Genomic DNA, 11,726 nt, shown 5'->3' with positions numbered 1-11,726 from the left:
CAAGTAAGCTCTACTACTGACTGCATGGGTTCCCTTCTTCAGAGTTCTGGGACAGGAAGGAACATCAGTTTGCCTTATCTGTCTCTCCTTCTCCTGTCTCCAACAATCTGCTCGAAGCAGAGGGCCTGGCCCTGTTGGTGGGAGGGTTGAGCTAACTCACCTCTTCCTTCATGTCTGTTTCAGTTGTGAATGGTTTCATGACCTAGAAGTCATTCAGGTATGGGTGCCAACAGGCTTTGGGGTCTAAGAGGGATAATTTGGAGAAATGGTAGCCTATGGTTTGTTGCAGGGCTGGTGTTCATCTCAACTTTGTCTTTAGGCTCAGAACAATGACACCTGCACCTCTTGGTTTGGAATACACAGGATGGACCAGGGGGGAGACTCCTGAAGGTGGTTGAACAGCAGCAGATGGGCACCTCCTAGGGAAAGTTGGGGCCTAAGAAGGGAGATGGGAGAAAGTTCTTCACTTCCCTAGAGGCAAGGTTCTCCTCCGTTAACCATTACCTCGGGCAGCAGTGTCTTAAAGGAGGCGGGACTTGGGGAAGGAAAAGGAGGGTCAGCTGCTTGTGGTGGACCTTGTCCCTACCCTGAGCACTCGGCCCAGACATGGAAGCAGCAACAGGTAGAGAGCATAATGAAGTGCCCCACAAGGAGGGGACCTTGGTGGGGGATGCTCAAGATGGGGAGCCTGGTACCTTGAGGTTAGTGGTCAAGGTGTGGGTATCTGGGAGGAAGTAACCATGACAGGATAAATATTTGCTCCACTCACATTCTATGTGTGTGTCTACTTGTCAATCTGCGCCAGGGATCCTGGGGTTAGAGAAGAAGCTAGGGGGCAAAGGGGCAACCTGTATGGGAATGGGGTTCAGACAATGAGGAAAGATCATTCTGGTGGTATAATCCAGAATTGGTGCAGGCATGTGTGTTCCTTGCCCTCACCTTACTCTTTCCCCTCCAGATCTCCAGGACACAGCCGCATTAAATCTGTGAGTTCCATAAAGAGGAGAGGGGAAATGTCCTCCCTATTCCTCTATCTTGAGGGGGATGGAAGAAAGGAAGAGAAGACAGGGAATATTGTTTCTGCTGTGTTTAGTGAGGGTGGGGGTGGGGGTGGGAAGAGGAGAAAAGGGATGGTTTTAGCTTGGGGTGGGGCTCTGGTGAAACCTGACTTGGGCACGGTGCCCAGGATGGTACTATCCTTTCCACCTGCCTCTTTACAGGAAGTTTAAATTTAACCCAAAGTTGGGGATTGATAATCCTGCACTCTCATTAGCTGATGACCATGACCACCTTGGTAATTTTCTCAACCCAAAATTCATCTATTCTCTTCCAATGAAAAGTAGCCCAGCTTTCCCCCAAACACCTCCATCTTGATAGTGATCACTCCCTTTCATCACTGAGAACACCCAGCCAGTTATGGGAGCCTTGTCAGTTTTTCTCCATCCCCATGCCATTAGAGTCCCCTAAACCCTGCCCTATATGTGATAGGCACTCTCGCCACATATGCGTGATTCACCTTAATTCTCCACTGTTTCCCAGTTGCTTCTCCCATGGTGGTATTTTTGACCTGTGCCCTAGAGGGGAAAGTAGTGTCCCCTGGGAGATGGAATAAGGACAATGCCCATGGTGATAAACTGCCCTTCCTAGCACTCTGAGTCTGGCCTCTCCTTCTCTGACAGATTCCTGGGGCCTTCAGCGCCCCCGTTTCTGTCTGCTGAGCAAGGACAAGGAGGGGAAATTGGGCTTCTGCCTGCATAAGGAACTGGGCCAGACTGGGCACATAGTCCGAAGGATTGAACCAGGCACTTCTGCTCAGCGCCAAGGACTTCAGGATGGAGACCGGATCCTGGGGGTCAATGGAGACACTGTGGAGCACGAAGACTACTATGGGGTAAAGTTGTCTAGGACAGGGTTAGTGCCAAGGAGAGAAAAAAACCCAAGGGTTACAGAGGGCAGGCTGGTCACTCACTAGAGTAATAGGTATTGTCATCTAAGTGCCACTGAGTTCTCTCTTTCTAATAGAAAATGATTAGGGGAAGAGAGGGGTTTGGGGGAAGACCTAGAGATGGTACTCTTATGAAAAAGTAAGGCTGTATAAATGAGAATATACCCAGCTATGGATATCCTCAGGGGTGTTCCTTCAGAAGCTCCCATGATTCCTTCCCTGCCCAGGTGGTACGACGAATCCGGGCTAGCGGTCCTAGGGTGCTGCTGACAGTGTTGGCGGGGAATATGGAGGAGGTTGCTCGTGCTCATCAGGCTGAGGGCAATGGCGCCCATCTCTGTCCTGTCCTAGATTCTGGTGTCCGACCTCGGCTGTGCCACGTGGCAAAAGATGAGGGCGGCTTTGGCTTTAGCATCACCCATGGTGTGAGCTGGTTCGGAGGATTTGAATGGGGGGAGACAGGCAATAGGGGAGAAGGCCCTCTCACAATGTCCCTTCAGACAGCAGCCTGAACCCTGTTCTCTGTTCCCAGGAGAGAGAGGCTTTTTCTGGTTGAAGTTGAGTTGTGGAGGAGCAGCAGAGCGGGCTGGGGTACCCCAGGGGGCTCGGTTGCTGGAAGTCAATGGAATCAGTGTGGAGAGTTTCTCATATAGTCAGCTCAGCAGAAAGGTACAGAGCCTCTTCCCCTGCCTTTTCCACTTCCCATCTGGACATCCAGAAATCCTGTCTTCTCCCTTCAGTCAGCATATCCATAGATGGGGGAAGTGGGAGGAAGGGTGAATGATCTTCTCTGCCTAAGAGAGGTGTCTCCTCTCCTCTATCCTCATGCTAAACTAATCTCACCTCACCCTTGGAGGATGTGCTTTTGATGTTATAATTAGAAGCATACTGGCTCTGAAGTCAGAGAGGACCTGGGTTCAGATCCTACTTCTGATGTATACCACCTGTATAATTTGGGAAGTCACAATTTCCCTGGACCTCTGTTTTCTTGACTGTAAGATAAAGGGTTTGGACTAGATTGTCTCTGAGGTGCTTTCTAACTCTAGATCTATGATCCTATGCTGAGCCTTGAGCCCTTCTTTGAAGGTTCATACCAATTCCCTTATATCCCTAGCCTTCCACTGTGCCAGGGCTGCATGGTGACCCAGGCACCCTCAATGCCTCTTTTCCTGTGTTTGGGAGAAGAGGATTCTGGGGAAGCATCTGCCTTGAGCTACTCTCTGGTTGTTGGGCATTTATGTCTGGTCTGGGGCCCCCACAGCTTCGGCAGAGCGGGGAGCAGGTAGCCCTCCTGGTGGCAGGGCCAGAAGTGGAAGAACAGTGTCGTCAGCTGGGCTTACCCCTAGCTGCCCCCTTGGCTGAGGGCTGGGCACTGCCTGCCTGGCCACGCCAGTTGCATCTAGAGAAAGGACCCCGGGGCTTTGGGTTCTTGCTTCGAGAGGAAAAAGGCCCCAATGGCCAGCTTGGTGAGTAGGGAACCATGGACAATATGGGATGAGAGCGGTGGGTGGGTGAGTGGGTGGGGAGAGCAGGGGTGGGCATGTACATAAGCCAATATCTACCTATCCCTTCCAGGTATGTGGAGGGAGGCATATTTCCTTCTGTTCCCATACCCAGTTATTAACATGTCCCCTTTTGAGCCTAAGGTCACATGTTCTTGTGTTCTCCATGTATGTATGGGCATATATGCCCTCCCCATACAACTCAGGAGAATATCCATTGAAGCAACAGGTCTATGTCTACCTATCCTGGGCTGAGGGAAGGAGCAATGAGCATATCTGTATCCCAGGGCAGTTCCTATGGGAGGTGGACCCAGGGCTGCCAGCAGACCAAGCTGGGATGCGGGCTGGGGACAGACTGGTTGCTGTGGCTGGGGAGAGTGTGGAGGGATTGGGCCACGAGGAGACTGTGACCAGGATCCAGGCCCAGGGGCGTCATCTCTCCCTCATCGTTGTGGACCCAGAAGCTGACAGCTTCTACAGCATGGTATGACCTAGCACTTGGGGGAAGGGGTGGAGCTAGAAGGTATCAAGACAGTGGAACAAGAGGTTTGTTCTGTCTTACTCTCTGTTCAGGTCCGCCTGTCTCCTCTCCTCTTCTTGGAGGATTCTAGTAACCACGCAAATGGTCCAGCTTCATCCGAGAAGCTTCCTTCAGTATCCCAGGTGGAGGATCAAGCATCCTCGGCAACAGATCTGGCCTTACCACTTGAAGTTTCTACCTCCCTTGTTCCTCCTGCCTTACCTAGCTTCCGTCAATGCCTTCTGAGCCCAGGGCCTAATGGTGGTTACGGTTTCCGACTCAGTTGTGGGGCCGACAAGCCTGATATCAGCATTTCCCAGGTGATGTACCTTCGATACCTTGATTTTAGTTCCTATACCTAAAGGAGCCTCCTCCCCAGGTTTTCCAGAACAATGGAGAGCCCAGCCCATATCTTGTCTTCCGTGTTATCTTGTATTCCATATCTCCACAATCACAGGGTCCCTTAAGGATGCCTATTCTCCCTGTGCCCTTCCACCTTTGCACCATATCTGGCTGCTGATTGGCCTTTGTTCCCAGGTGACCCCAGGGGGCTCAGCTTCCCAAGCGGGACTTTGCAAGGGGGATGTGATTCTGGAGGTGAATGGACAATCTGTGAATACGGAGAATGTTCTCGAGGTGCTGCAGCAGCTGACTGATGCTAAGCCACCCCTTCGACTGAGGCTGGCAGCCCAGGGAAGACATGGCATTGAGACTGGCAGCTCTTTATAAAGGTGAGAATTTAGAGGTGTGGGAAGGAAGGAAGTGAAGCTGGGGAGGGCAGAGAGAGAAGGGACTACAGCATAAAGCTCCCAGCGTTAAACAGATGGACAGAACTGAATTGCAGAATAGAGATTATACTCTATTCATGGGGATTCCTGCCCTGAGAAGTGTGGGGGAAAGCAAATGGCCAATGGATTCTCTCAATCATTATCTTCTCTTATTTCCAAACCTAGGACTGGATTCTTCCCTCCGAGAGGCTATAGAATACCCCACGTGGCGTGGATCTGCCTGATGTTGCTTTGTCTACTACACCTCCTTGTTTCGGGAGTGGATGGAAATTCCTGGGCCCAAGGGCTAGAGAGATGGGCTTTCCTCATACGACTACACAGGCCTCCTGGGATAAGTCTCTTTCCTTTCCCAGGGCTTCACTCCCTGGGAAAGAGTGGGAGAAGTGGCTTTGCCCAGTGTACTGGGTTTGCCCTGTCAACAGCTTCCCATTCCTATTCCCAGCCAGAAGAAATGTGCAAGAGTTTGGTAGGAGGGCCAGGGGACCCCCTAAGATAAAGTTTGTTTGTGGTAGAGTAGGACCTGAAAAGACTAGAATCTCCTGCGTTGTATCTGAGGGGTGGGACCAGTGCTCTCCCCTGATGTGTGATGATGCTAAACATTCAATTAAAGTGGGAGACCAGTATCATAATTCCCTCTGTGATATCTATGTCAATTCATCGAGCTCTGGACCTGGGGCCAGGAAGGCCTGAGTTTAAATCTGGCCTCAGATACTCTCTGTATGACCCTGGGAAAGTCACTTAACCTCTGTTTGCCTCAGTTTCCTTGACTGTAAAATGGCATAATAATACCCATCTTCCAGGGCTATTGTGAGGATCAAATAAGATATTTGTAAAACGCTTGTTTCCTTCCTTCCCTCAGGATCTGTAGGGAAAGCAAGGGACACTGGGATTCCAGGGCAGCAAGTATCTGATCGACATAGACTTAGAACCTATTGAACTTACCCTTTCCCACAAGTCTTGCTGCCTAGGTTTGTGTTGGAGTGGAGGAAGGAACATGAGGAAGGAAGAATAAGCATTTATATTGTGCTTATTGTGTGCGAGGCACTGTGCTAAGCACTTTACATGTATTGTTTCGTTTGACCCTTACAACAACCCTTGAAGGTAGGTGCTGTTATCTCCAAACTGAGGCAAACAGAGGTTAAGTGACTTGCCCAGGGCCACACAGCTAGTAAATGTCTGAGGCTGGATTTGAACTCAGGTCTTCCTGACTCTGGGCCCACTGGACCACTTAGCTGCCTTCTGACACAAAGACCAAGATACCACGAGTCTTGGAGGGGGACAATATTTCTATGAATGGGTTGGGTTTGCCAACATTTTTTTCCCCACAACTCAATAGATAAAATGTTAGTTAGATGTTTCTGCCTCTAACACAATATGCTTTCTCCCACTAGTAGGGGTTTCTCCCATGCCAGCTTCATCTAGCCAAGGGACTCGAGTGCTCAGGAGGAGAAAGGCCCCCTGTTGCTTAGGGCTATAGCAACAAAACCTTTATTGTTGGAAGTCTAGAAGGCCCTGAAGTCCCAGGGTCCCCAGCTTCAGAGGTCCAGGGGGTTGAGCCCAAATTGCTGAAGTTGTTCTTTGTGCTTGTCATGGAGCCTCAGGGCAGCTGCATCCCATTCAATCTTGGCCAGGGTCAGTTTGGCCAAGAGTCGATCTAGGCTGCGCTGTAAAGGAGGATCATCTTTTACTTGGTCTCAGACCCACAGAAGAGAATAAGTGAATGATGCCCCACAATGGCTTTGGAGTGGCACCTTACCTCCCATTGTTTTCTTAAAAGCCCTTAGTGCCAGGGGCCTAAATTATCCATGCCACCTGCCATATGCTACTGAGAGAGATGGAAGACCCTAGACTCCTGTGCAAATGTCTCTTCTCTGCAGCCTAACTCCAAGTCAAGTTTTGTCTTCCCCAGGGAGATCTGAAGAGCTAGTTAGGAACTGATTTGTGAGCCCAGGGAGAGGGTGCCAAAGTCCAAGAGGGAAAGGTTTAAGAATAATGCTGGCTGGATGGTACTTACATGTAGAATTTCTTCATACTTAGCCTCCATGTCTGTCACATAGGCCTGAAGCTGGGCAAGGGTCTTGTCTCGCTCTGCTAATGCTTGTTCAGCCTCTCTCTTAGCAGTTTTTGCCTCTCTTTGGCAAGTCTCTGGGGAGCCAGGAAGAGGATTAATGAGGAATGTGAAGGTCAGCTGGATAGGGGCTACTCAGCAGCCTGTGGGAGAATCTGTCCTGTTTGCACTTTTCCAAGAGACAGAATACCATTAGATGTCTCACCTAAAAGAGTGAGTGCCATCTCATCCCTTTATTCCTGTCAATCTCAGCTCATGGGTCCAGTTGTAGCCCTGCTATCCCCCATTCTTAGAACACAGACTGATCTGTTACCCATCTAGGAGATGGAGATTCATACCTAGCTCTTTCTGAAGGGCCTTTACTTCCTCTTCCAGCCTATGGCTCCGTGTCTCAGTCTCTTCCCTCAGGGCTTGGTACTGACGACTCATCTCTTGGAGTGTGGGATGGTAGGAGGAGGAGTGGGAGGCACTCCCAATAAGGAAGATCATAAAATTAGAATTTGAAAGAGACATCACTGGCCATCCAGTCCAATCTATACTAGAACAAGAAACCTTCCTACAACATACCAACTAATCACCTAGTTTTTGCTTGAAGATTTCTCATGAGACAGAACATACTGCTTTCCAAGGCAGTCCATTCTACTTTTCAATAGATCTAAATTTTAGGAAGTTTCTTCCTTATCACATTTAAATTTGTTCCTCTCGAGTTTCTACCCATTGTTTTTAGTTCTGTCTTCTATAGCCAAGAAGAACCAATTTAATCCTTTTTTTCATGTTATGGTTCTTCAAATATTAGAAGACAGCTACATTTCCCCTAAAGTTTTCTTCAGGCTAAAAATTCCCAGTTCCTTCATCTGATCCTTATGTCATGATCTTGAGGTCCTTCTCCATCCTGGCTGTGCTCCTCTGGATATTTTCCAACTTATATCCTTCTTATGTGGTACCCAGAAATGAATGTGATACTCCATATGGGCGATGGTATTAAAGGAAATTGCCTTGGGAAAGCCCTTCTCATGGCTTAGTGATAACAGACATAGGAAGTCCTGCTTGTAAAGTCACCAAAAAGGTGGAAGTTTGTAACGAATAGAGAACAGAAAGACAACCAGATCTCCTGTCCCATTCCAGTTCTACCATCACTGTGGGATGGAGGGGTCATGAACCTTGGGACATCCCTTCCTGAGATCCCACAAGAACCTCATCCAATTTATGCTGAGTGGAGAAAGCCCAAAGACAGAATTGGTGATAAGTTGACCTATAGTCTGCGGCCCCACCTCTCACCTGCATACACAGCCTCTCTATCACCTCGAGCCCCCTCCACCTCAGCCTCCAACTCCTGCACCCTCTCTCGGAGTCGTTCTCTGCAGGCTATGGCCTGACGAGTCTCATCCCGCCGAAGAGCTGGGGGTGAAAACAATGAAATCCTCAGCCCACATGGAACATCCCATTCTCCCAGGATACCCCCCCCCCCACACACACACACCACTGCTAGACTCCTCTCCTTCCCACTCCTGGAGACTCCAAGTTCCTATTTGCCCAATGTTTTAGAGTTCTCCCTAGTTCTTCCAGCCCTGGAGTCTACCAGTCACTCTTTTGGAACAAATTTCTTCTTTGCTCTAGCCCATGGAAAATGGCATCCTCATATTTCTGTAAGGATTCTAATTAATTATAATTCTAACCTTCATTACCTAGACTTCCCACATACACAATCTCCTGGAATGATCTATTTAGCTAGGATCTAGTTAGGAGTGAATTTGGAATAGGTACCACCTCCACTCTCCAGGGAATAAAGGGAAATATAACAACCTCCTAGGGGCACTTCCTCTACTGTCCCCTTACCCAGATGGTCACGGAGGATCTCCAGTTCCAGGGCTGTTCTCCTGTGCTTGATCTCAACTTCAACATCTGTCCTTGGCAAGGAGGAATCATAGGATCATAGACTTAGAGCTGGAAGGGACTTTATCATCTGGTCCAACTCCCTAATTTTATGATGAAGAAACTGAGGTGAAGTAAATTTGCCTAAGGTTGCGCAGTAATTCAAACAAAAACCCACATCTTCAGACTCCTAGTCCACAACTCCTCCTATATTACAAAACAGGAAGTGGGGGACAGTTTCATGGAAACCAGATAAAGGGCCTAAACTATTATAGCTTCTCCTTTGTCATTCTCTCCACCCCCTTTGGAAACCTGTTTGAGGTTAAAACTAAAGGTTGGGGCAGCTAGGTGGTACAGTGAGTAGAGCACTGGCCCTGGAGTCAGGAGGACCTGAGCTCAAATCCGGCCTCAGACACTTGACACATGTACTAGCTGTGTAACCTTGGGCAAGTTACTTAACTCCAATTACCCTGCCTTCCTCCCTCCAAAAAAAAAAAAACAACTAAACTAAAAAACTAAAGGTTGTGGGCTCATGCAGGTCTCTCTGGAGCTGGTGGTACAAGGGCTTGAGATAGTGACAACTGCAAAAGCTGAGTAGGTCACAAATAGGCTAGGCTGACCCAGATGAGATTCTGGATCTCCAGTGGTTCCAGGAGAGCCTACATCTTGTTATCATGCAAAATCTTGGTCCCTGGGAACAGGAAGGGATGGAGCATGGATCTTCAATTGGAGAAACTGACACAAGTCCACCTTTCCCCATCTCTTAACCCTGCTTGTTGGGTACCCTTGTTATAAATGAAGGAACCAAGGCCAGGAGGAAGAATAGGCTCAGACTGAATTCCACCATGGGGAAGGGGATCAAGAGTCTAAGGGATGCTAGGTAGACAAAGCCAAGAAAGTCCCAAGTTCCCATGTGTAGAATAGAATCACCTTCAAAGATACTGGCATTGTTCCCACTAGCCTCTACCCACCTGACTCACCTTGACTCTTCTTTTTCTTTTTCTGTCCCCCGGCTTTTGATCCCTTTCCTTTGATTTTTGGTGGCATCTTGGTGTCCTATGGGAGGAAATGGGCACATTGTGTTCAAACTCTGGGTACCAAGGAGATGCCCTCTCTACTCTCATTTCAAGGTGACTCTCTTCGGTAGAATAATAATGGGCGACCAGGTTGTTTAGCTTTCATCCTCTATGTAAAAAAGGAATTCCTCTGGGTCTCCTTCTGGAGAAAGTTATTCTTTGTGTAAGGTTGGCTTTGTGCCTGCCCATGCCCCCTATTTTTCTGCCTCCCCTTACTTGTAAGTACCTCAACAGATGTGCCTCCTATCTCTTCTCTGGTGCGTCTCCCCAGAGAACTCATGTTGAAAGGCAGTGGGATGGCCCAATGAGCTGGAAGATCAAGGAAGGGGCTGGATTAGGGGAACCAATCCAGATCATCATGGGGCGGGGTGGAGCTAGTAGCAGGAAGGTTGAGCTTCTGGGCTGCCTTCTGTCCTAGCAATCCGAGAAACTTGGGAGTTCGTAGGAAGATAGAATTAACTAGTAAGATTATTCCTGCTCTCCATGTACCTCCTTCCCCTATCCAACATCCCAGAGGGAACTGGTGAAGAATGACTTGGGGAAGACTGGTTCAGACTTTTTTGGAGACCATCAGTTTGGAACATAATAAATTTTAAAATTTAAAAAAAGTTTTATTATGCTGGTGATGACAACAATGATAACTGTTTGGTATAATTCCCATAAGACGAAAGGTTTGAGCTAGCCAGGGCTGTCCAACCTTAGGTTTTTATTGAAACAATAGACAATATATTTTGATTTGCCATTTTAGTGAGAGCTCTGCAGTAGCTCGGCTTCACTTACTAAAGCATTTCTGTGCTTATAGGCGGGCTGTATAAATCACCCGCGGGCCGCATATTGGACAGCCCTGAGCTAGACAATTTCTTTTCAATTTTGCTATCATTTGCTTTCATATTACCTTCCTTTCTCTGAATACATTCTTCTTCTATCCATTGAGCCATGTAACAAAGAAAAAAGAAAGGAAAAAAGTTCAGCAAAAGTAACTAACACATTTAAATTTGATAGTATAAATACGCAACATACCCACAACCACAATCCCCCATCTCTGCAAAAAAGGAGATGAATTTTCTCCTCTATTTTTTTGAGTAAGCTTTCAGCTCTAAAATGACATGTTTTTATTGCATTTTTCATTCTTTCATCGTTTACATTTAGTTTTGTTTTGCTTTTCACTGATATACTTTTATTTATATCACCTTCTCTAAACATATCCCTCCCCTACTCAGAGAAGCAACACTTTTAACAAAGATTAAAAAAGACAAAAACGGACTTCAGCAAAACCAGCTACCAGATCAACTAAGCTCAACAGTATGTGCTATATTCTACAGACATAATCCCCTTGACTCTGCTAAGATGGAAGGGAAATACTTTTTCTCATTTCTTCTTTGGGACCAAGCTTGGTCATCATAATTACACACCGTTCAATTTAAATCTGTATTGTTGTTGTTGTGTCCATTTATATTTGCAGTGCCTACTCTGGGTTACCTCCCCAGAAGGCCTCCATTACCATCAGTTTGCGGGGTACTCTGGGTCTGCACTGCTGGAACCATATTTTAGGAGCTGTCATGATGAACTTTTCCTTAACTCAGCCAGTAGAGACAATTAGCTCAAAGAAGGTGCTTTTACTAAGATAGGGCAGTAAAAACGTTAGCCACAAAACATTGGCCCTATTTTTTTTAACGAGGCGATCAAGGTCAAGTGACTTGCCCAGGGTTACACAACCAATAAGTGTCAAGTGTCTGAGGTTGAATTTGAACTCAGGTCCAGGGCCTGTGCTCCAGCCACTGCTCCACCTATCTGCCCCTAAAACAGTTCCCCTATTAAACTAGGGTGCACATACCTACAAATATATACAGCATACACAGAAAGAATAGGCACAAAGTACAATAGTGGTGTAGTCAAGGCAACTTCATGCTCTCAATATTTATTCTCCATGTGCTCTTCACACTGCTTCCCCTTGG

General features: G+C 47.6%; 2 protein-coding genes across 3 annotated transcripts; one reads left to right on the top strand and one right to left on the bottom strand.

Moving 5' to 3' along the window:
* Nucleotides 1–606: 606 nt before the first annotated feature.
* On the top strand, nt 607–5,324 carry PDZD3 (PDZ domain containing 3). Its single transcript, XM_036746091.1, has 11 exons — nt 607–622; nt 959–986; nt 1,221–1,294; nt 1,680–1,891; nt 2,173–2,368; nt 2,478–2,614; nt 3,207–3,411; nt 3,735–3,931; nt 4,021–4,287; nt 4,505–4,698; nt 4,921–5,324. The coding sequence occupies exons 1-10, from the start codon at nt 607–609 to the stop codon at nt 4,694–4,696; spliced, it is 1,524 nt and encodes a 507-aa protein (XP_036601986.1). The 3' UTR covers nt 4,697–4,698; nt 4,921–5,324.
* An 896-nt stretch (nt 5,325–6,220) lies between these two features.
* On the bottom strand, nt 6,221–10,033 carry CCDC153 (coiled-coil domain containing 153). Of its 2 annotated transcripts, none has more exons than XM_036746092.1 (7): nt 9,998–10,033; nt 9,667–9,751; nt 8,660–8,725; nt 8,102–8,221; nt 7,162–7,254; nt 6,770–6,900; nt 6,221–6,419 (listed from the first exon to the last, which is right to left on the bottom strand). In XM_036746092.1, exons 2-7 carry the CDS (start codon nt 9,740–9,742, stop codon nt 6,291–6,293), a joined length of 615 nt encoding a protein of 204 aa, XP_036601987.1. In that variant the 5' UTR covers nt 9,743–9,751; nt 9,998–10,033; the 3' UTR covers nt 6,221–6,290. The 2 variants fall into 2 exon arrangements, with proteins under 2 accessions (XP_036601987.1, XP_036601988.1); XM_036746093.1 differs by having other exon boundaries at nt 9,676–9,751.
* Nucleotides 10,034–11,726: the final 1,693 nt, after the last annotated feature.

Source organism: Trichosurus vulpecula, chromosome 2 (assembly GCF_011100635.1).
Source record: "Trichosurus vulpecula isolate mTriVul1 chromosome 2, mTriVul1.pri, whole genome shotgun sequence".
In the NCBI taxonomy this organism is placed as follows: Eukaryota; Metazoa; Chordata; class Mammalia; order Diprotodontia; family Phalangeridae; genus Trichosurus; species Trichosurus vulpecula.
This window is presented reverse-complemented; position numbering and strand designations above follow the sequence as displayed.